General features: G+C 37.6%; 1 protein-coding gene across 1 annotated transcript in view; it reads left to right on the top strand.

The window, feature by feature from the left end:
- EBF1 (EBF transcription factor 1) overlaps positions 1–23,819 on the top strand; it is a 99,090-nt gene extending 75,271 nt beyond the window's left edge. Inside the window, exons 6-10 of the mRNA XM_042881522.1 lie at positions 12,887–12,952; positions 13,537–13,714; positions 15,191–15,370; positions 18,123–18,317; positions 23,483–23,819. Of these exons, the coding sequence (XP_042737456.1) occupies positions 12,887–12,952; positions 13,537–13,714; positions 15,191–15,370; positions 18,123–18,317; positions 23,483–23,514 (651 nt within the window). The 3' untranslated portion in view covers positions 23,515–23,819. The remainder of the gene's footprint in view (positions 1–12,886; positions 12,953–13,536; positions 13,715–15,190; positions 15,371–18,122; positions 18,318–23,482) is intronic.
- Positions 23,820–24,798: the final 979 nt, after the last annotated feature.

Genomic DNA, 24,798 nt, shown 5'->3' with positions numbered 1-24,798 from the left:
AAAAAAAGAGTAATTACAGTCATTGGTTGTGTGATATTTCAGCCCTTCCAGCCCTGCCTGACCTTCTAATTTAGCTCACCGTGTCTAACTAATGCATTTATATTCATCTTTTATGAAGCATGTGCAGTACAAAATTGACTTTGCAGCCTTTAGCAAGCTGGCTTACCAGGTTCAGGATCTGGTTAGTACAGTGCACAGTATAGCGTATGTACATTTGCAGCAGAATCTAGCAGGCATATGGATCTGATCAACTATTACTTTTTATCCTTTTGAAAAAAAAAAAAAAAAAGAAAAGAAATTATTCCACTTCATCTCCCCCTCCTATTTTTTTTTTTAAAAGCTTTTACTCATTTCAGCATTATTTACAGCTAAACATGCAGGCAGAAACGTGCAAGCATTTTAAAAATGATTACCACTAATGTTTCTACTTGTCAGAAGTGCTTAAATTTTCCTGCACTTTGTCTAAAAACTTAGCACTTTTACCTTTTAAGAATTACAAATTTATAAGATCTTACTAGGCTGATTTACAAACACACCTGACAGTTTGTGATGAATGATGTTGCAAAACTTACAATGTGTTTCTCTGTCATTTCTGTGCATGTATATATTAAGAGGCAGATTAAGAAGAGAGAGAACCCCCCTCTGAAAGAAACCTGTGAGTTAGAGAGCAGACAGAAATCTCTCCTGTGTTTCCCCATAACTTCCTGCTCACTTCACTCATCCAGTAGAGCACAATTGTTCTCTGTGCATTTTCTTCCACCATATGGTATCCTCATTACCATACACTAAGGGTCCATATGGGGAACTTGTGAAGTGAACTGTATTCATTTTAACTGCCAGATGAGCAGCCTTTTGCTTTGCAAGCTTAGCTTAAGTCATCTGCTGTCTTTATGTTGTTATGGCAACACAGCACCAATAAAAAATTCTAATCTACTGTAAGCGTCTGGGATCACAGTGTTTTAAATGCTCTCCGTAACTGTCCTCTAAGTGAAGGTGTTTGTTCTTTGAGTATGACAAAGGGTTATTGTCTACTCCAGCAGGTGGCAGTAAAGAAATTTTCTTTAAAAAAAAAAAAAAAGAAAAAGAAAAATCCCACGTCTTTTTTTTTTTCCCCCGCAAATATAGTTTATTTTTTATGCCTCCTCTCCCCTCCATTTTGAAAAGTCATGCAGTTATACACCACGGTCCGTCCTCTGCGTGTTCTGGGCTTTCTGGTGCTCAGAGCAGAACTGCATGCGAGGTGTTTAAGTTGCAACTCAAAAACTAAAGATAGTGAAGTATGAACCTGTAGTGGCAGCTCATGTTCTTTGCTGACAGAGACTCAAGTACCACTTCACCAGGATTCAGAAGCCTCCGTCTCCATGCAGCTGTTTCTTCTTTGGAGTTGTTCAGTTACATTTCTAACTCCCGATTCAAACACAAAGCTAATTAAGACTATCTTATCGTAATGGGAGCAGGCAGCAGCATTCTTAAATATAAATCATTTTCACCTCCGCAGGCCACATGATACGTTGCATTTCTGTCTCTCTGTCTGTATTGAAAGTGAATGTTTGTAGTCTCAGTTCATCAGTTCACATTAGCCTCATGCTGAATATTTAAACACAGAACAATTTGAACACACCATGAAGAGAGACAGTGGCTGCACTTTCACTTGGAACAGCAAGGGCTCATCTAATAATAATTTAGTAAATCAGGCATTTAGTGGCTCAGTTGTACGCTGCATTGTGCCAAATAATATTCCGTTCAACTGTATGCTGGTAACAATGAAATTCAGATCCCAGTCACGTGGCATTTCTTTGCTCAATGGAGAGATGAAATGGAAAATCACCCTCCCAATAGACTGTTTGAACGTAGTGATTTATCAAAAATATAGCAGACTGACAATATAAATAGGATTTGGTTGTATGTGGTACAATCTATTCTAATTAGGCTTCTTATTGGTTTAGTTTCTACTACACAGATTCTGTGATAATTCAGGAATTACATTTATACATACAATAAGTTGAAAATGTGAGAAAAGAGGAGATAAGCAGAGTTACCACATAGTTTCTGTCCTTTAAGGCCCAGTGCTATGGGAATTATCACCAGACTATTATTGCTGTACTTCCAGCTCTGGCTGCATGCTCTGAGGAGCAGTGGGGGAACGCAGCTGCTGCCTTTCCTCATCACAAGATGCCATATATGTTAGTTCATAGCATGAAAACAATATCAGGTTAATTTCTTTTCCCTGTTTAAGGCTATCAGGGTTTGTAGGAAGTGGTAATCTTGTTAATATGTATTAGTAACTAACTGCTATAACTGGAAAAGAAAAGCAGACATGCTTTGGGGCACACACGCCTTGCTTCTTGCATGCTGACTGTACCTTTTCTTGCCTGTATCAATGGGTCTAATAAAAGATATTACCTCACCCTACAAACCTGCCTTGGTTGTAACCACAGGCCATTGTGAATTCAGCCAAACAGCGACATGTTCAGGCTGTTTCTGATGAAGATAGAGGAGAGAGAATATTTTCTAGAAAGTATGTTGTGAAGTTTAATTGGTTGCCTTTAAACTGGTGCTTTGAGATCTTTGAATACAGGGCATTGCAGAAGTGTGAAGTAATGTCTATAATCTCACCTAAGGCTTCCACTTCTAGCCTAGTTTTAGGTGTTATGCAGTGGATTACGTGGTGATGTAAAATGTGATTGCGGTGTATTTCTCACAACACAGTCCAATTGAGCAGCAGAAAAAGCATCCTTCTAACCATCATGTTGCCATTTAGCAGAGAGTGCTGCAAGCAATAGGATGTCTGTTGTCGTAATTCTTCTAAGAAATAGAGAGCTTCACAATCTATACTTAACTGCTGACACTTGAAAACTCAAACATTTTGGTAAAATGAATCAAGCAGTAATGTTTCTTTTATGAGAACTCCTCACGGGAAGGGAAGGTTTGGCACCATTTGGAGATCAGGCTCAGTGATCCATCATAGCAAAGTCAGCTGTCCTGGCGCGTCTCATAGGTCACTCGATCGAACCGGTGGCTCTTACAACAATATTATTGCTTATGGAACAGTAATTGAGGCTCCATGGTTAAAAATTACCTGGTCTAATAGGCAGTGAACAATTTGCACTCAATACAATTATAAGCCAGATCATTCATTTCATAACACTTGGACTAATTTATTTGTTGACCTTTTAATATCCATAGCTCTTCAGTAGTATTAACTGCAACTCAGACAAAATCTCTTGTTCGTTTTACTTTCATTGATTTTTTTTTTCCATTGAGGCAATAACAGTTGTTTGAGTACAACCTTTTCTTTCTGTTGCAGTAGTCAGTCATGTAACTTATGTTGATATAACTCAACTGGACTGAAATGTCCTCTAAGTACAATAGCAAACAACCTCATGCTACTTGTATAAATATGGCTGTGCATTTCAGTTTTATTTTAAAGAATGTTCTAGAATATATTTCTGACCAGAGATGGCAAATTATATGCCTGCTGAGAAGAAAATGGAAACAAAACACAGAAGCATTTTTTAAAGCACTGCCACATATATATAATACTTTCTTTTTTCATGTGTGGGAGACTTGGGATACAGAAATTTTAGAAGTTGTCTCTATTAATGTAGTACTCCAGGATGAGCCAAGTGTCTTCACTAATAGTGTTGTAATCATAACTTCATCTGGACAGCATCTTGTCTCTTGAAGTCCTAACGCTGTAGAATAGGAACGCTGAATTTTTCCTGTGTGAGCTTTTGACAAATAAAATGTCTGCAAAAATATTATTTTATACACAGGAAATAAATATTATTAAGTTTTGGTATCCTGAATTTTCTTTCAATTTTACAGCGTTAAAGTAACTCGAGAGTTAAGAGCTTTTGATGATCAAAAAAGTTACTGAAATATTGATGTGTTGTGAAAAATAAGTGGTGAATTTTTAAGCACTTCTGTAAAATGTGTTGGTGTAGTAACAGCGCTAATCTTTCCACTCCCCATTCAAAAAGGAGCCCTAGATAGTGTACATTGAATATCCACTTTTACCTCATGAGGGTACACAGAGAAAGATTCTGTTATCACTGTGAAATGTTGGATATATTTAATTTCTTACATGTAAGGTTATTGGTTTTGGAAAATTTCAGTTCACGTTTCAAGGAAAAATATTAATAAAATATTATCAGGTGAAAAATATCTTTTGTTACTGGTCAAAAAAACGGAATTTAAAAAAATATATATGCTTGGAGGAATTTCAGTAAAGTAGTCTTTCTGAGCTGAAGTCTCTCTGTGCAGTAAAATACTGTAAGCCTTTTGAACACATAGTTATAAAATATAATTGTTACACATTTGGCATTTTATGCTTCCCTAGGAATAACCACTTGGTATCCACACCTAATCTATGCTCTGTCTTTTCATTTCAATTGGGTCTGAAGTGGTCCTTCGTTGTAATGAGAATGCCCCTTTCAAGAGACTTCTTTTAATTATACCGATGATAAAACGTAAGTGAAAGTAGTCATTTGTAGAGGTTATGACTGAGCAGTGTTTTAACTGTAATACTAAAATCTACCTACGTTATTTCAGTCTCTATTTCAACATTTTTATGCACTCTCTCCACAGAACAGAGTGGAATATGATTGTAGGTCAGATTTTCAGTGTATCTTACTTTCAGTTTTGCTCCTGCTATTAAAAGTAAGCTGAACTCTCAATTTCTGGCTACTGTCACTTTCTACATAAACCAGAAAATATTCATTGTTTGACAGAGAGTGACAGTTTCACAGATCTTAATGATATGCTGTCTTTTTTTTTTCTCTTCAGTCTTCGTTAAAACAAAATGCAGGGGGTTCTTTAATTAATTTCATATGTGTGAACATGTTTTTTACAGAAAATATCTAGTTTTTTGTACTTGCAACAGATATTTATGTGCGTCAAAGCACTAACAAAAACAATTCTGAAAATGAAATTGAGAAAACACATAAATACAATTTAAACTCTAATTACTAGATAGCTCTGCTGATTGAATTCAGATGACATTCTTGCCTTGCAGTACCAAACATAATTATATGTCTTTACAGATAAAAATGCAGTCAAGTGAATTATGCCACCCAATACATTCCAGTTTTGACCTAATGGAAGAACAATTTAAAAGGGATACAACTTGACCTGTGTTTGTAAATTCTTTGTGCATATAAATGATAAAAAATAGATAGGAGCCTATCTGCCAGGTAAAATGTTTTGCACTGTTACAAATTCACATTTGGATATCTGCATTGTACCGCACAAACAGGATAAATAAATAAGCAATAAAGACAAAAAAGCACAAACAGTATTTTAATCTTTTTTTAATCCCTGGTATTCTACGGATTTTTTTCTAATGGGTACAAGAAGATGGTCTGCAGAACAAAGCTTCTAAAAGAGCCTTTGCAGGATCTTTGAACAGTCCCAGAATGTACTGTCTCTTCTCATTTTACCAAAATCTTTTTAAGTTTACTTAAGTCCAGACCCTTCAAATTATTTAAAACATTCTTCTTCTTCCATAAGGGGACTTTGACAACTTTCCAAAAATATATGGGTATAAAATGGTCAAAAGAAGACTGTGAGTAATAACTCTTTTTTTTCCCCCTTCTTGCAACTCTCATCTGCAGCTGTTTTCAAGAAACAAGAATGTTATTACTGTGTAGAGTAGGGGAAGAGCTATCAGAAAATCTTATGTATGCAAAACCAAACCGAAACAAAAAAAATCAAAGCTCATTAGAATCAATAATGAACATCTGCTTTGAAAGCATTGTAGGTGGTAGGAATGGTTTGGGGTAAATCTTCAAAATGATTTGCCTGAGATCACAGAGATTGCTCTGTGCATGTTTCCTTGTTTGTTTTGCCCACGGTTGCAGGTAAATGTGGCATACAAGGAAAGTTTAGAGTATGAAATGCTCTTTCACGTCAATGTAGTCAACCTCTGAATTAAATGAAAGAGAAGAACCTGATGTAATCTATTGATTGTTCATATGCTCATGGGTAAATCAGGAATAACCTAGATGGAAGGAAATGATATGAGTCACTGCAAACTGGAGAGATGGGGACATTCCTGTAAAGAAATGCGACAAAGACCTTTTTGTTAGCCACTGAAGTTCATTTTTTTTGGACTTATGCATTTGTGATCTCTTTTATAAATAATTTACTTCTTCTTCTAATGATTCATTGGAACTGAAAAACTAATTGTAGTATAGGCTTTCATAACTAAGCAAAAGTATATGAGGAAATCTGATCTTTATATTCATGGGATAAAAGTTGCAACCTCTTGAGCAGAATGAAAATACACTTTCCTGATCTTGCTGTGTTTCTGGGTTCTGTCCATAGATTGTCATAGTGCCAGCTTGCAAGATTACCTGTGGAAAATGCTATAGAAGATGCCAGAAAATTGCCATTTACTCAATTTCTTAATGAGTTAGTGAGTCTCAAATATGGCTGACAGCCATGAGCTACTTGTTGATGTGTTGTAGGATGTAAGATAGAGTGTAGTAGTATCTACCAGTCCTGACAGTGAGCATGGCCTCATGAGTTAAAAGTTGACAGCTCTGAATAGTTCCAGCTCTAGATGTTTTAAATGCCTGTTTCTGGTGAACTTATCTGGGGCAAGTGATACTGTAAACATATTTAGGAGAGTCTAAGTTCTGCAGCCATCTGAGGGATACAGGTGAGAGTCACTTAATTATCATTTGTCTGTAATCCCTAAAAGAAGTGATATAAGCACTGCCAGAGTGATTTTAGTTCTGCTTATCAGCTTTCGTACATCCACTCTTCTCTCTTAGAAACTTATCATTAGCACAGAACTCTGGAGCGTTTAGCAATAGAACTTTCCAAATTACATGGCAGATGCTTCACTTCATAGTAATATGGTGGGAGCATCCAGATTCTCAAATGTCAGTTTATTCAAAAGGTTATTTTAATGCAACTATATTAATGCCAGTTTATTCCATGTTACTGTGTATCTAGATGAAGAACAAGTCTGTGCCAGCTGCTAACTCTTTGGCCATTGTTATAGGCTCAACATTTATGGAGATGAAGACCAGCAGCAAGAGTGGTGTGGATGGAAAAAAAAAGAGGCTAATACTTTCTATTTGTGATTAAATACAGCAAATTAACGGGAAAATAGGGGTAACATGAGAAAGTTGCAAGGACAGACTTACAGATGACCACTACCATTTTGTTTCTTCTTTTGTTAGCATCATTTCCAATAGAGATTATTTGAATAGTGTGTGTTTTCTCTATTGGTATTTATTTATCACCTTTGTGGTTAAGAGGTATTTTAATCATCAATTCTCAACATTTATGGTGAGATGCCTGCTCACATTTGCACTTCAGTGTTTGTTCTTTCTGCAGGCTTTCTATATTTTATTTATAAGGTTAGCTCATTGTGGAGCAGGTGGTAAGGTCATGCATGACTGTTTTTAGTGCTGTAGAGTTAGGCTGTGATTTTCAGTTTAGGCAGAAGCTGATGAGACTACAATGGCTTGGAAAAGCTATGGTTCTATCTCCCATTTTAGACATTTTCTGGAAATTGCCATTGAAATTCTGTAACAGGATTGATTCAGTGCACTACCATGTTGTAGGCAGTGGTAAGCTGAAGGGTCCTTTTACCCATCAAGTGAACTGTGCTGTCTTTCTCATTTTTCCTTCCCATCTTTGTGATGTCTGTATGGCATTTACTTCCTCAGAATTACTGAATTGTACCATATGCAAACAATTGTTTATTTACTAGAGAAATTTTCATCTCTGAGTAGAAATATCTTTTCAGTCAAATGGTCCTGTTGATTTATTCTTCCCATAAGGCCAGCATAATTCCCTCAGTTTTACAATTAATGGAGAATCTTTACATTTTTGATGGCTTTTATAAGTCTTTTATAAAACTATAATAGCTGAAGATGATATAATAATGCAATGCTCCCTGTACATATGGAAAGATGTGAGGCGCTGGGCATCCTGAAACTCCTGTATGCCACAGATCTAAAATGCCAGTCTTTTACCTTGGAATCTTTCTAAATATCTCTACCTAAATGTTATCTTTGCCACTACAGTTAAAAGAGGTGTTCATAATTTTGCCTTTTAAAATATAATGTACTTACAAATGCTGAGTTTAAAACTTTTTTCTAGTACATGTCCTTCATTAGTACATTAAATGTTTCATCCTTTGAAAAACAAAGGAAAAGTTTGAGCACAAAATATTATAATTTTGACTTGAAGTAGAAGAATGCTAGCATCCCAAGATAAAGAAAGGAATAGGAGTCTGATGTTCAGTATTTTGACTCTGTAGAAGGGGTTCTTTTTCTTTCAAGCAGCCTTGAGAGTAGGAAGTTAGAAGGCAGAGCCAGGAGGTCAGACATGAGAGTCAAGGAAGTATGAATGACATCATCATCCCTAAGTAGCCTCTCAGAAGATGAATGAGCTCTCTCTTGTATTACAATGCTAGAGAGCATTAGAAGGTGATATGATATCTAGACAACACATAAGATAAATGCCTCATAGCATGCTAGAACAGCTTTCCCCCCACGCCCTCCACAAGTACATAAATCCTTTGGTGGTCTCCGTAATACCATATGTGGCTGATGAGTATTTTATATTGTGGTCAGCTTCTTGACAAAATTCATTTAGATTACACTTATTAGTACCTTAAATACTCTGATTTAGTTACTGGAGCTGAATAACTAACTGTAACTCAAGATACCCTTTTGCTGACTGGACTCACAGTACTGCTGGGACACAGAGTGGATTTTTTTCACTTATCGCCCAATGAAAAATAAGCAAAAGTCAACAGCAAAGAGATCCCATATTTTTTAAAGCTGCCAAAAAAATTATTCATCATGATAAAACTTGACCCAAAATGTATTTGTTGTAATGGTGTAATACACTTGAAATGCAAGTTTTATGTTATTAATGAATTCTTGCTGACGGGAATGCATGTCACAGTCAAAACATGCAAAGTTGCTGTAATGTTCAAAGTACATTCAGTTGGAAGTGGATTTCATCTGAATTACAGTCTTTGTGCTTCAAAAACACAGTCATTCTCATATCCTTATATAATCCTTCCTGCAGTAATTTTGGAATGCGCAAAGTCACAACAGACTATAGCCCAGCTCTTCTCTTGCTTACGTAAACATTTGATACAAATATCAGTTGCGTTTTTGTTTCACAAATTAAAAAAAAGTAAATCCTGCAGTAGAAAATCGGCTTCTGTTTGGAATGGACTCTGAATCAGTGGCGTGTAACTGGGGGGCAGAATTCTGATTCATCGTATTTAATCTCTGCTCATTTCAATATTTTTGTTATTTTTATAGAAACAAAATTGTGCTCATTTGAAAAAAAATGCAAGACATGAAGATCCTCACTTTGCCTCTAACTAAAAGCTGCATAGTTCTTTATTCCAAATGAAAGTGTCAGACTTTTCACATTTGTAGAAGAGTGGATCTTCCTTGTTGAATACCTCCATAAATTAGATATTAGCTATAGTAAAACTCTGTCTCTTCAGAAAACATTTCCACTAGCATATTCAATTAGAAGGGTATTACGTGATGCCCACCTACTGCTATGAAAATCTGTGGTTCTATGATGAAGGCAAATGAGAATTTCTGTGAACAAAAAGTATACTGAAAAACAGATCTTGAGCTTTTGTAGAGATTTCTATTTGTAGTATGCGAGTTTCACTCACTTTTTGATGTCTGTCTGCTGCCCTGTCCACCTGTCTGTCTGTTTATCACCATTGCAGTGATAACATGCAGTATCAATTGGATTTTAAAAGACATAGATCTTTTATATTAGCTGTCCTTTTTTATAATACCTTTTACAAATTTAATCAATGCATTTTAATATACTATATAGTTTAAGTGCAATATACAATAAATGTTCAAGCTTCATCTTATACATGCTCTAGCCTTTAAATTGTTAAAACTGCAGTGCCCTTTCAATCTACTTACATAATGTCATAAAATATACATTTCAAGGTAAATGAAGTCAGCTACTTCAATTTAGTCCCTCAAACTGGTAGTAAATGAGAGGTTAACACTATGGTGCCAAACCCATTATTGAGTAAATTTAGCACCTTGGACAGCTCTGTAAAATCTTTATTGCTTTCCTGACCTGCTCGTCATGTTCTGTCTGTGTGTTCAGTGGCTCTCAGCTCTGATTGAAAGGCAATATATTAGATCCCGAACACAAACATGCTCGGGGGCTGCTTCACTGTGAGCGTAATGACATGGAGGTGAGAACAATTTTCTGGTCACCGCAATCCAAGCACCTTGCAAGGTCTGTTGCTCTAACTTATAGAGGACTTTCGGGGCTCCTTTCTATGTGAAGACGTAACTGTAGTCTCTGCTGTAATTTAGGCAGAGCTGTAAGAGGTTTAAGATACATCCAGAAAAAAAAGAAGTTAATATCCTGAGTATATCTGTAGTAGCATTTCATTGTGTATTTTTAAAGCTAGTTTGTGTCTATAGTTATATTGTCAGCTCTGCAATAGAAAATACCAGTATCTGACACGGGATACATGATCTGAAAATACCACAAACAAGAAATGCATTTTTATGTGTGTAAATGTTCTTAGAGAAAGTATGAAATGAAACTCAAATTTCATTTGGAATTCAAATTTACAGATTCAAAAATGTTGATAAAAGTAGCCATTGACTAGCTAGGAAAACTGAATGTTATTTGTCAAGCATACCTAAATAAGCCATCATGATAATTAGTTTTATTTATACGCAATATGATACGTCTTCAAATACCTTCCATTTTTTTAAGAACTGGATTATATTTAATATGAAGTAGAGCACCTGTAAGATTCCATGTAATTACCTCATTCTTTTAACATGGTCTTCAGTCTCTTTTTTGATGCAGTATGAGGGGTTTTTTTTAGCTCAGCATTACACAAATAACTATGAATAGTCAGGTAATTAAACTTTCCTTTTTTAGTAATTTAACATAATGACAGCTTTGGTTAACAATATTCCAAAGCAGTTTGTGGGCTCTTTATCACATTCTAATTTTGCATTAATGAAATATATAGTGCAAACACATTTTACTGAAGTATATCCTAGTTTAAAAAGTCAAACACTTTTATAATAATTTCCCTTTTGAAATCATTTTAATGTTTCTGTTCTTCTCCAGTTTTTATCTTCAACATGAGGGAAAAAGGGCTACATAGTTTTCTGATGATTTTGGTAAAGCAGCAAGGATTGACTGTACCTGGATGTTGCTTGCAGTCTGCCTACTCATAATTACGTAGCTGACAGTTGTGGTCAAGCTACACACACAAAAAAAAAGGGGGGGGAAAAAAAAAAAAAAAGAGAGAGAAAAGAAGAAAAGCTGTAGCAACGTTACTCCTCAGAATGTTTCAATACAGTGATTCAGAAATCCATCAATTACTTATTACATCTGACTTCATATGTGGAAAATAATTTAGATGTGTGTTATGGGAGAGGGGTGTGTGCAGCAGAAGGCAATCCTAAATGTTTACTGGAAGTACAAAAATCCTCCATCTCATTTTTGAATTTAGGACATTATATATGTCATAAGTAGTTACTGCAGTATGACAACTGTTTTATCTTATATTACAGAGAATTTAAAATTGAAAAAAATGCTAATATGCATCTAAAAGCTTGTCATTTGAAGAGTTGTTCAAGGATTTTTGAAGAGGTTATGGTGACAGCAAAATGAATGCAATTATATCTCTATTTTCTGATCAGAGTCTACAGTATATGAAAATTGAGCATTACTGTTTCTTTTTGGTATAAAATATGGCTATTGTGTAAAATATTTTAACTTTAAAAGTTTAACTTTGTAGAAAACTGGAAAATGCTCAGATCTGTTACTATTTTTGTAAGCTGCCTGCAGAAATACAATGTGGTGAATAACATCACATTAGTTTATTAGAGCAACATGTAAGGACTGGGAGTTACAATACACTGTTTTATGTAAAGGACAGTCTGGACTGTGTTTGGTCAGACAATTAGGAATCTGCTAGGTGCCTTTAAAGAATAGGAAAATAAAATTCTTCTGGGTTAATTCTGTAATGCATTTTTCACAATTTTAATCATGTTTGTTCACAGGGAATTTTCCACACTGTAAAATGTAAGAACACAGGATTACATGCTATATTTCTTGAATGACAGTTTAAAATGCTACAGGAAACATTTAAGAGAAGAGAATCAAATAGGAAAATGGAGGGGGGGAAATGAATAAGAACTAAATTTATTCCTACACTGAGAACTGTGTCCTAGCCTGCTTTAAATTTTGCTGTCCATGCTGGCAGTTTTTCCAGGAAACACTGCATGGCACAGGGACATTCTCTCATATTGAATGTGTTTTCCTCTTGTGCGTGTTGTGAACACGGATCCTTCCCTGATCCGTTATATCAAGATACAAACCAAAGAAGTTGAAAGGTTACATTACCAGTAGCATAGAACTGATTGGATATCTTCTGAACGTGGCCTGCTGGGTAAGGTCACAATTCCTGCAGTATGCAATTAAGAATAAAACAAACACATTGAAGGGATGCCTAACATGCTCTGAATGACATTGATTGCAGTAATCTAGTAAATGACCTCAGGATTGTATTCCGCAATAAACCGATGAGGGGTTTATGGTGCAGATGGTAAAGACAATTGAGTGATGTATTTTATTTTGCAGCACCAATGATTCTCACCTTTTGACTTGATTAAGCGTGTGCACGAATAGGATCAACTACTGATTTAACACCATTCAGTGGTTGCTGAGAGTTGTTAAAATTAAAGTCTGCCTAGGGGGGGTGGGGGGAACAACACAAAGCAACAGTGCACCCGATAGAATAATATGAAAGACTCTAATACTTGTTTTCCCTCACAAGGAGTCTACTGAACTTAAAGGAACACATCTGTTTTTATATTGACAGGAAGTAATACTTAAGAGGGCTGCTGATTTAGTAGAAGCACTCTACGGTATGCCACATAATAACCAGGTAAATGCATTCTCCTTTAGCAGCTCTAAAACATGGCTATTTCTTAGATGTATAGATCAGAGGCTAAAGGTATATGATACTACAATGTGAGATGAGAATAAACACATAGGGCAATGTCATATCTGGAGCGGGGCTTAGTTTGCCTGTTTGGTTTTTAAAGTATGTGAATGCTTGCAAAAAGCAACGTGCTATTAACCCTGGAGGCATTTGCCCACTATCACCAGAGACCGTATAATGTGGGCAATGATATGCATTACTCCTTGCCACCAGTGATGTTTCAGCCTTAACCTAAAGATATTTTAGCTTCAGGTGGAGGGAGCCTGGGCTTCAGTGCCATTCTGCCAGCTTCTCTTGTTATACAGAAATGTGGCCACTGGGACTGAAGCTTCCAGCTCTTTTACCACAGATGTCAGGATTTATAGCAAAGTAAGCAGATCTATAAGTGTTAGCAATCCATCAGCCAGCTGGTTTAGGAAGAAAAGCATCTAGTTTTTGCCTTTGGACAGGGAAATGTTTTATTTTGATATGTAAGAAAAGGTTTGTCAGAGTTGAGTTGGTAACTCTTTTTTACCCTTGTCCCCTAGGAAATAATCCTGAAAAGAGCAGCAGACATCGCGGAAGCACTCTACAGTGTCCCTCGCAATCATAACCAGCTCCCCGCCCTTGCTAACACGTCAGTCCATGCAGGAATGATGGGAGTGAATTCCTTTAGTGGTCAACTAGCTGTCAACGTATCTGAAGCCTCACAGGCCACCAATCAGGGTCAGGAGAAGACTCGTCTTCCTCTCTTTATGAACCTTTTCTGATAAAAGTCAGGCAGACGTGCAGAGTGATGAAAGAGAGATGGTTCAAAGCTGAACACGAGGAGCACATCCAGACAGACAGCATCCCACGTGCACATACAAACTCTGAATTGCACAATACTGCCATGAGATACGGCTTTCTGTAGTGAATTTGACCCCAATTCAGGAGAAGCCTTGTGCAAATCACCAAAAGTGAACCAAATCACTTTTCTCTCTGCTCAGAATCTAACACTTGTGTTTGCCTTCAAATCCCACTATTTTTAAAAAGGATTTTTATCGACCTGAGCATATACTTAAGATTAAGAACTTGCTTATGCATTTTCCTAAACATACATGGTCTCTAAGTCTGGGCATTATGTAATACTTTCTTGTGACATGAAAGTGTTGGTTTGGTTTGCAGTATTGGCATGAATTTTTTTCAGAGTGAAATTTTTTTCTAAATTTTGAAAGTAGGAAAAAAGTATTATTTACAGAGGCATTTTCAGAGCTTCGCTCATTTTTATAATAAAGTATTTTTCACATTGAATAAAAATAATTCAATATTTTAATTTCTATTTTTGTAAAAACCTTTGGCATTTTTCCCCTCTACCTTGCTCAGCTTTATTTATTACCCACCTTAAAATCCATTTTAGTGAGGAAGCGATAGAAAGAGACTGTTATTTGGAAGGGTAAAAAAAAAATATTTTGCACTATTATAAGAAATAGAAATGATTTTTAAATCATAATATTTTGTGGATGTACTATGGAACAGGAAGAAAAAAATTGTATTTTATCTTCCAGGATTGAAATGCATTTTGTGTTTCTGCGCTTGTAGAAGCAAATACTCATCTTTTTTTTTTTATTTTTTTTTAATACGAGTTTCTCTAAATACAATTTCCAAAATTAGGTAGAAATTGAAATTTTAACTTAGAGCCAAATTTGGCAGTAATTTTCTACTAATTGATGATCAAACTAGAACAAGAGGACTAGGAATATTCCACTACTCTTGGAAATGTACCCTGTGTTTTCTTCAGTGTGTGGTGAGCATCTAATTTGAGATGTACTGAATGAGAAAGACCACAGAAGACTGTTAACAAAAATCATATGCTTTTAACATGCCTTAAATCGGTATGTACTCATAACTTCAAAAATACAGGTCATGTTACTTCATCTCCTACAAAACAGCTCTTTTAGAGTGATCATTCCCATAGTACCCAATGATCATCTCTCCTTGAGTAGATGGGTTGTTGCTGTGAAGGCTGTGGCTTTCCTCCTCCATCTTGGAGCTCCCACCAAGAACGAGCCATGCAGACAGGGATCACAATTTGGGTTACTCGGTGCTCAGTTGTAGCTCACCCCACATACCCTGTTGCTGAGTTACTTGCTTGTAGCTGTTGTATAAGAAATTGTTGTTGGGCTAATACCAATCTCTGAATGTATTCCCTCACCACAAAAGGTTTTACTCGCAACTCAAGCAGCGTGTCACCTCACGGCTATGTGCCAAGCACCACCCCTCAGCAGACAAATTACAACTCTGTCACAACAAGCATGAATGGCTATGGGAATGCTGGAATGTCAAATTTAGGCGGTTCTCCAACCTTCCTGAATGGATCTGCTGCCAATTCTCCCTATGCCAGTGAGTATTATATGACTCTTCTGTATTTGTACATTTTCATTACAAAGAGATGGTAACTTTTCTGTGATACTCAGTATTTAGTTTCTATTCTGAGCACTTGATGCAGAGCTTAGGCTTTTCTCCCCTCCCTAGGCCACTGACCTTTGAAGCACTTGGAAGACGTTGGTGTTGCCAGCAACGCTTTTCTTTATTTTGCTATTATTATTTTGGAATCTCATAAGAGCTGAAAAAGAATAATGTCTCTCATGATTTGTGCTGATAGTTTCATAACTTACCGTGTACTCTGTAAATAAGAAATTCTGTTCTCAACATCGCTAATTCCAGAAAGCAGGGATGACATAAGTGACTTAATTTCTGTTGGAGTGCATCAAATATTATCAGTGCACGCTCTTTGTTGCAGTGAGGATGGGAAGAGGCTAAAGATATTTGCTGCGGGAAAAATAGTGTTTCCAGCTGGAAGATATGAAGGGCAGAAAAGTTTGCTGTAATACTGGCAGACTGACATTTCCATAAGCTGCATGATGATGTTTCCAAGACCTCTGAACAAATAATATGCTCATAACCTTTACAGACACCATGAATTACTATTGGGTCTAATCTTGATTGCTTATATGCCATTTGCTTTGTAACTAGGTAGTATATTGACTTCACTGAGGTTTTAGTATTAGTCAGTAAAACATGACAATGGTTCTTAGAGTTCGTATTTTAGTGTCTGCACAGGGAATGCCACAAAGGTTCAAGCCATACAAATCATACATCCCATGGTGCAAAGCACTTACAGTCTACAGTCCTGGTTCTGGAAATGCTTCTGTGTAGGACTTTGTATGTTAATGTGCAAGGTTTAGTTTAACAATTTTGTATATATATACATATGCTTTGGTTGATAAACACCTATGAACCTTTTCTGCCACAACTAACGCAGCTCAGTCAGTAGTCTCTGTTCACTTGAGAAAATGAAATGAATGGGACCTGCCTACAGACATCTGCAGAAAGCTACAATCAGAATCGGGCCAGAAGGTCTTGTCCTATAAGTATGTTTATAAACTTGTTTATAAACTGAGACCCTCACATGGACAGGAGAAGCAGTGCTGAACATAGCAAGGTTCTATGAGCAACCTGGTCTAGTGGGAGTTGTCCCTGCCTGTAACAGATGGGTTGAAACTAGATGATCTTAAAGGTCCCTTCCAATCCAAGCCATTCTGTGATTTTAGGATTCTATGAAATCTTAAGTTTAGTGTTGTAACAGCAGTAATTATTCTGACTTCCACTGCTAGGCTTCAAAATTTAAAAGGGGAAAACATTACCTTCAAGGCTTCTTAGCAGCTGCAAATTTAGAAGAAAATATTTACCTATGTAACTAGTACTTAAAATTTAAGAATTGCTAGCTGGTTATTATTTTGTACTCTAATAATAATGTAGCAAATACTGTTGAAGTATGCTGTACTTACTTATTAAGTTGAATTTACTGTCATAGAATCTGCACACTCTGAATTCATAATATAACATGATTGATGAGACATCTTCTTTTGGAAGCAATGCCAGTGATGCATTTAAAATACTCAAGCAATGTATAATTTCATATTTATGAACAAAGTCCTCTTTAGAATAGCACTTCACCTCTCAGCCCTGGTTCTTTATTCTGGTGATATTTTGGGAGGTTTTCTTGGTAGATCTGTCATTCTGCTAATGCCTAATCCATTGAATCAGAAAATGCTTCAATCATGACCTGAAAATTAAAAGGTGGCATTCTTAATTAAATCAATAAACTAATTGCTGTATAGTAGCAATTCAATTTAGGTGCTTTGATTGCTCTCCCTTAGCAAGTACTTGCAGACATAGAGTGACTTCAGACTAAGATTGTATCTGTCAGGCAGTGAAACTTTGAACATTTAATTTCCATTAATTGATTTCCTCAGTGTTAACAAATATGATATCAGATTTTCGAATAAGAACTTAAATGGGGTGATTTTTATCTACATAAATGCTAATAAAATAATAATTCAAAGCCCAGATGGTATGAATTTTACTCTATAATACGTAATTTTTCATAGTCCTCTCATGTATATAAGCAGTTTCTAAACAGGACAAAGAATGAAAGCACAGGATATTATTATTTTTTTTTTTTTCTTTTGAACTAAGATGGGAAGTGTCAGTGCTGTCTGAAAATAAAAGGGGTTGTTTTGTTTGCATGAAAATAAAAACCACTTGAAATCTTAATTATAAGTACATGAACGAAAGGCATGTATTGCATCATACAATAAAATAGGATTTTAAGGGTGTCTCTCCCCTCATGCAGGTTTATCTGACACCCTGTAGTCTTTCTGGAAGCAAAAGTTCTCAAAAGTGCTGGCTTTGGAATCCAATTAAAAAGTTGGATTGTTCCACATTAAAAATTCCAAATCCAGATGTGTACTGTAACCCCTCTCCTCACCTCTGTGTTGCCTGCATGATCTGGATTCCGTCTCGTTCACTTATTCTGCAATGGGTGATGCCAGTACCTGAATAATTATTGCAGTGACAGAAAATTAAAGGCGTCCTCGAATGCACTAGAATCACTGCTCCTGAGCAGTTGCCAAAGGTGGGCTTCCTTCAGCGCCAAATCGCACTATGAGCAACCACTAACTGTATAAAAGCCTTGGGCACTTGAAATTAGACCCAGTCCATCCAACAAGCAGTAGTCTTTCGGTTTTGCAGTGTGCTGACTATCTAATCCTAAGGTGTGCCTTTCTGGGGGGGTCTTTTTTTCCTCTAGTTGTGCCATCAAGTCCAACAATGGCCTCCTCCACTAGCCTCCCCTCCAACTGTAGCAGTTCATCTGGGATTTTCTCATTCTCACCAGCCAACATGGTCTCAGCAGTGAAACAGAAGAGTGCTTTTGCGCCTGTCGTGAGACCGCAAACTTCTCCTCCTCCCACCTGCACCAGCACCAATGGCAATAGCCTGCAAGGTAGGTGAAACCAGCTCTGGAGTGTAGATGGCTGCTCTCAGAACTGTAAGTTGCCCACACCTTGCAAGGCTCTGAGCGACACTCAGGTTTCGAAGGGGAGAAGACAGTGGGGGATCCCTGGTGGCCTCTGTCCTAAAGCTTCCTCCCATAAAGAGTAACTGTACTCCTCCGACAGCCCACCTAGTACCTTGCAGGTGTTTGGCAACCACCCTATCTCTAACCCATCTAATACTGATGAATTGTGAGGCTGTGTATTTTAAAGCACAGACCTGCTGTTATGATAAGAACGAGTAATATTTCAGCTTACTAATACCATCCTTTTTCTTTCTTTCCTTTCTTATTCCCTGTTGTCGTCCATTATCAGACCAGTCTTTTGTGGACTCTAGCAAGTACTCCACTGCAGGGTCTCTCCAGGGGCTGGCCTTCTCCTGAAGTACGTCACTCAATCTTCCCTTCCTTTTTTTTCCTTTGTCATAGTACACTTGTGCAGAGATCCTACTGGGAGCAAATAGACCGTTACAGAGCTTGGCACCAACCTCTGCCTTTCATACATAGAAGACACATTACAAACTGAATTTTCCAGTTTAACTCATATCAGGGCATATATTAGCACTGATTAATGCACTTCTGTGCCAATTAATTCCACAAATGATGCAGGGCCTCATCAAATTTTGGTAGGAAGGGGCTGCTCCTTTTCTGCACCCTCTCCTTACAAAGTATTCGAGCATCAGCACCTAAATTCCTTTTGAAGAGCTGACACAAGCTGAGAGGTGGCAGACAGAAGGTTGTCAAACTGAAGATGCTCAAAACCAGCACCACCCGTTTCAGTGTTAGATTCAGCCTATTTTACAACACTGCCTAAATCTGTCTGCATAATTACCTCACTCTGCACTAGTGTGCCGAGAGAGATGTTTTCATGCTCACTTAGACTAAGGAGTTTTCTTAACCAGCTGCCTCCAACTGTGCCAGAGATGGAAAAGATTTTGCGGTATGCGTTGTGCTTCTCCCAGACTTGAGGTCTGTTTTCCTTTCCATGTGCTTGTGCAAATTACTAAAGAGCACAAAGTGGGGGACAGAATCCATCATTTTAGAGCTACGTTCAGAAGGATGAGAAAGGATAGCTCCACAGACCCCATGTCACTTTACATCCTCTGGAAGGAGAGATGCTGGGCTTGCAAACATAATGCTGATAGTTCCATTATAGCTGGAAAGTCTACATACAGGCAGAGTGCAAGGAGTTCATTCATAAAAGCTGTGATCCACCATGACTGAAGGGAAGCATTGTCCTCAGTGCAATTTATGCTGGTGATTTGGGGGGATGAATCCTTGCACATTTACACGTGCACACAGAAAGTGTGAAAATAATAGGAATGTATATGCAGCTGTTGGGTGCCTTCTGTAAGCAGTGCTGTAAATACAGACTGCATCAAGAATAAAACACAACGGAGTTTTTGGATGTGCTGTGTTGCTTGGAATATCATTTTTCCTACGTTTTAAAGATCTGGTGATGCTGACATGCTACAAATGTTAAAGGCTAAAGCAGCTAAAAGTGTTTTGACTGAATTAAAAGAAAATTAAAAGGAACTAATTGTAATCTGCCAGAACACTCCAATGTTTTTATCATCTCTTCACCTTGTCCCAGTGTGTGTGAGGTTGAAGTGAAAAAGCAAATAATAAGGGAAGATTTTTCTCTTGTTTTTCCTTTCACGGGACACAGAATTCCCAGGTTCTGCCTAATGGGTTATGGAAAGCAATTATGGAACAAGCTGAGTGCTGGATGCAACTGGGGCTTGCTGATTGTCTCCTCATTATGTCACATCCAGATCTGTAATGCCCAGAAACCACACAGATCTGAGTGTTCCCCCTAATTTTTATTTAGCAATTCTGTTTTCATAATAGGAATGAGCCACCAAGAGATTCATTTTAAGGGTCATCACTGAACTTCTTGGTGAGTTAAAGATGCACAGCCTTTAGCCCCATGCCTTCTGATACCACCCGAGGCTTGTAATAATCGCTCAGAAATGCACTGCCTGTTGTGCCTTATTGCTTAAATAAACAATCTTGTATAAGGAGGCTGTCTTATCTCTCTTGGGCTTCTGGATACATCAGAAAGCAATCTAGTTTTCTGTATGTAGCTTAGATATCCGTAGAACTTACTAAAACAACAGCTAGGCTTATCTGTTGTTCTCTTTGCCATGCAATTTTGTAAAACTCAAAATATGTTATTTCTGTAAATTGCTAGCAGCAAATGCAAATTAGTACATGATAAAAGAAATAATGCCCATTGGTGGGAGTTTTTCTGGTTTTTTTTGCCCTCTCTTGCCATGTAGGTGCGATCTCATACCTACACTGTTTCCCACTGCTATCTCTGTTTTCAGGATCAATAACATGCTACAGCTGAGAGAATTTGCATGACTAGATGTAGCACTTATGAAATGAAAGTCGAGTGATATAAATGAAGACTTGGAAAGAATGGAAATATCAAGGCTTTTAGGTAGAAAAGAGATCATTTTGTCATTTGCCTTGTAATTTAATTCAGAATTTTAGGGCTCTTCAAAGGCAATAATGCTTTGATAAAATGAACAAAGATCTGCATCTGTACAGTTTCCTTCCAATGGCAAGAGGTGCATGGCTAATACGTAACTATAGGGAAACATCATGAAGGCAGGAGTTACAGTTATGTCACCTTAATCTGGGATCCTGCACAGTGATGACAGCCATGCTGTCCCAAGAGAAAGGCAATTCTTGACCACTATTTGGTAAAATTGATTTGGGTTTAAGGAATCTTTTAGCTTCAGATTATTTATTTATTATATTTTGACACTTTCTGAAGTTTTACATTTAGAGATATGAAAAAGACAAAATGCTGAAGTAGGGAATTAATCAGCCATTTGACTCAGTTCAGTTGCACTCGTCACACACAGGAAGACTTGACCCATTCCCATCTGCTTAGCTCATAGCTTATCTGAACAACAAAGGACGGAGTATTGCTCTCAGCATAGCTCTTCTCTGTGTTGTGATACACATCTGTGGTGTGCAAGCTCTCCAACTTCCCACATCCAAAAATCTCCAAGTGCTTTACTAGTATGGATAAAAATTTTTCCCATGTAAGAAACAGAAGCAGATCAAAATGCTTGATGTAATACAATGAGCTGGAAGGAGAACTGGGACCAAAGCCTGATTTTCAGATCCATGCCCATGTCAATCTGCCATATATTCGTACAAGAAATACCTTCAGCTGTGAGTGATCACTTCACATGGCTGCCACAAGCAGAATTACAGTCTGTAATCAGACTGTACCCATCATGGCGCTTTACGGCTGCTGTGGATGTCCATGGATCGTGTTCCATGTTCGTACCCCAGCCCTTAAGTGTAATGACCCCAAGAGCAGAGTGGGGAGCAACTGAGTATCACAACAAGGGCATTGCTTTGACTTGCTTTTGCTTCATTTTTATTCACCTGTACCAAGAGTAAAGCCCACTTGTGGGCACTCAGGGCTTATTATTTGAGATACTCTTGAAATAAAACGCTTTGGCAAGGAATCTTTAAACAAAAGTCTATCAAGTTCATCCTGTGATTTAAGATGAAGGAGACAGCATAGCTGTGGAGATAACATGGAAATGCATCCACAGATTATCCCCTGGTAGAATCAAAAAAACCCGTGTCAGGAAATGCCTCAGCAAGGAATATTTAAGACACAGCAGTGTCCTCTTCTGATTACTTGAGTGTCTTCTTGTAGGGCACGAGCAATGTAACTCACCTCTCTATCCCTTTAATCCTTGTTCCCAGCACCTTGCAGAGCCCTTATGTGGAGTGATAACCATCACTGTAGTGATTCCACATAACTTGTGGCTGAATGATAAATTCTAGGAATCAAAATGCTGCTGAACAATTGCAACATGCCACCTCTGAGGACGGCCTCCTGCGAACATGTGGATGTGTTTTGCATTCTCGCCTTCTCCTCTCATTTTATTTCATTTAATCAGTGCAGTTTACTCGAGCTGTTCTCCCCTTGCTGATTAGACTTGTAATTCTTGCACATATGGTGGTGTTTGTGGAGAAAACATTTCCCTCCTCTCCCCCTCCAACCCCAAATCTGTGAGTCTTTTACTTTGGCTCTGTTCTTATCAAATAATTGCAGCTGTAATTAAAGCACAATGAATCAGCACCAGTCACAGGGTTGATTTCTTCCTTAAGAAATTACATGTCCAGATGTCGGAGATGGCAGGCAGTTCTAGCATTTAAATAATGTGCCCGTGAAGTGCCGCCAACCTGAAGGCAAATCTGTTTTCTACCTTTCTGCAAATAACCATACAACTGGTGTTTTAAGGATGTGTTGTTGTCACAGCTTTCATCATAAACTTACACAACCACCACCTGTAATGATGTGCGTGCTCACAGTGTGTCGCTCAGACGCTTGCTGTGTCTGATCCCTGATAAACAGAGACCAACCTGGAGGTCAGGCGAGGTGGAAGGCTGTAGGTGTTGACCTCTGAGAAACATCTCTAAGAGAGGTGGTGGTTCCATAGGAACGAAGGTTAGAAAGCATAATAAAGGATGCAGTTCAGCCGACATTCTAAGTTAAAGTTAACATGTTGCTCAGTGTAGTTGGTGAAATCTACAAGTGTAATGAACCATGACTTAGTTAAGGGCATTTAACATAATTTCTACTTCAAATTTAGACTTTTAGAGTTTAAGTCACTTCTGAGCACCTGGAAATGCATTCATAATGCTCCATGTTGAATACTGAACATGTACGAGAAAGCTGGCATAGGAAAATGAACCGCTGTTACTCTGCCTAATGCAACAAATGCACTGCCAGATCGCTGACGCTGGCTGCCTATGGATTTCAGCCATTTGCTCATGGGTGAAGCAAAACATGCAGTAGAAAATATGGCAATGGCTGAGGCAGGTTTGAACCTGTTGAACGCTTTGAGATTTTGAAACTAAAATAAAAGAGTAAGTTGGGGCCTGATTCTTATACTGGGCGAAGTGCATTTACTCTGCAAGAAAATCACTAATTTCAGCAGTCTCTCGCAATTTATGTTTTCCAGCCAAAATATGTTGCTAGTAAATGTTTAAAGGTTGCATTACAATGCACAACAGTAACTCGTTTTCCTCTTTTTCTCTCTCTCCTCTCTTCCCCAACCCTTTCCTTACAACAGCTATATCTGGCATGATTGTTCCCCCCATGTGAAAGAATTGCCTTGAAGAATTTTATTAATGAAGAGGTTGAATTCTGCTTCAGAGAGAATCTGATACAAGTCCCAGAGCGGAACTTTTTACTCAGGCCTTTTTAAAAATAATAATAAAAAAAAAAGAAATAAAGAAGAATCTTACAATAACTGCGGATTTTTAAACAAAAATAAAAAATAAAAAAAATCACCATCCTTGCAAACACTGAAATTAACTATCTGCAATTGCAAGGTGTTGATTCAAGTTGTCCATCCCAAATAACTGGGAGATATATTTATTGTACGTTGATTAAAAAAATCCACTTTTCTTTTGTTGTTTTTTCTTTCTTTTGTTGTTTTTTTTTTTTGTTGGTGGTGGTGGTGGTTTTTTTTGTGTGGGGGGCTGGGGGCTTGCTTTTTTTTTTCCCTTTTTTGTTGTGTGTGTGTTTTTTTAAGGTTTGATTTAACTCAACATCATTTGTCTTTTATAAATCATACAATTACGCAAGGGACACTAGAGATGGAACTCCACGTTTTTAATTTATGAATTTTTTTTTAAGCTGTGTAAAGAAAATGAAGTGGTGTCATTTGCATACAAGTCTGTATGGGACAGAATAGAAGTGCCAGTTAGTTTTTCGTAGAAGAATTATGGCCATTTAATTAAGGGTCGGCTCATACAGGTTGCTTATCCAGTGGTGATTTGCTAATGTGATACATTTTTAATGTTCTCATTAAATGGATATCACTCCCCAGAAAGTGGATATTTTTGGATGGTGAGAGCGGGATGGGGGGTGGGATTTGGAATCTCTGTCTTTAATATCAGGCTAAATAATCGTGTAAATAGTGCGACAAGAAAAGTTGGTTAAAGCTTAGAATGCAAGTAACAAACACGTTTCCTCTTGAACTCAAAATCCAGTGCCTCCAGATATACTGCTAAAACTGCAGCTTTAGATTAGCACGGCTCTCGTTAGCTTATATATCCAACTCTTTCCCAATGGGTGGCCTTCCTGATGTCCAGTGTCACCTGGGCTGTGCACAAAACGCCATTCACCTTTTGCACAGCTGTCCCAAGACACAAACCACAGCCATCACGCAGTGGGCGTCTCATGGTCCCCCTTTATCTTCTATGGGGCAGAATGAGAAAATGCTCCTCTGCGGTCCTCTGTCCTCACAATCTAAAAGCACACACTGTTGCCAGCCTCGCGCTAGGATTGTTCCTGTATCAGTCGACCCTCTCCGTTTGTATCATAATATATAAAGCCACAGGTAACTGCTTCTCAACAGTAAAATGGAAACAGGAGTTCGGG

Source organism: Lagopus leucura, unplaced genomic scaffold, assembly GCF_019238085.1.
Source record: "Lagopus leucura isolate 7727_CA_CO unplaced genomic scaffold, USGS_WTPT01 Super-Scaffold_100030, whole genome shotgun sequence".
In the NCBI taxonomy this organism is placed as follows: domain Eukaryota; kingdom Metazoa; phylum Chordata; class Aves; order Galliformes; family Phasianidae; genus Lagopus; species Lagopus leucura.
This window is presented reverse-complemented; position numbering and strand designations above follow the sequence as displayed.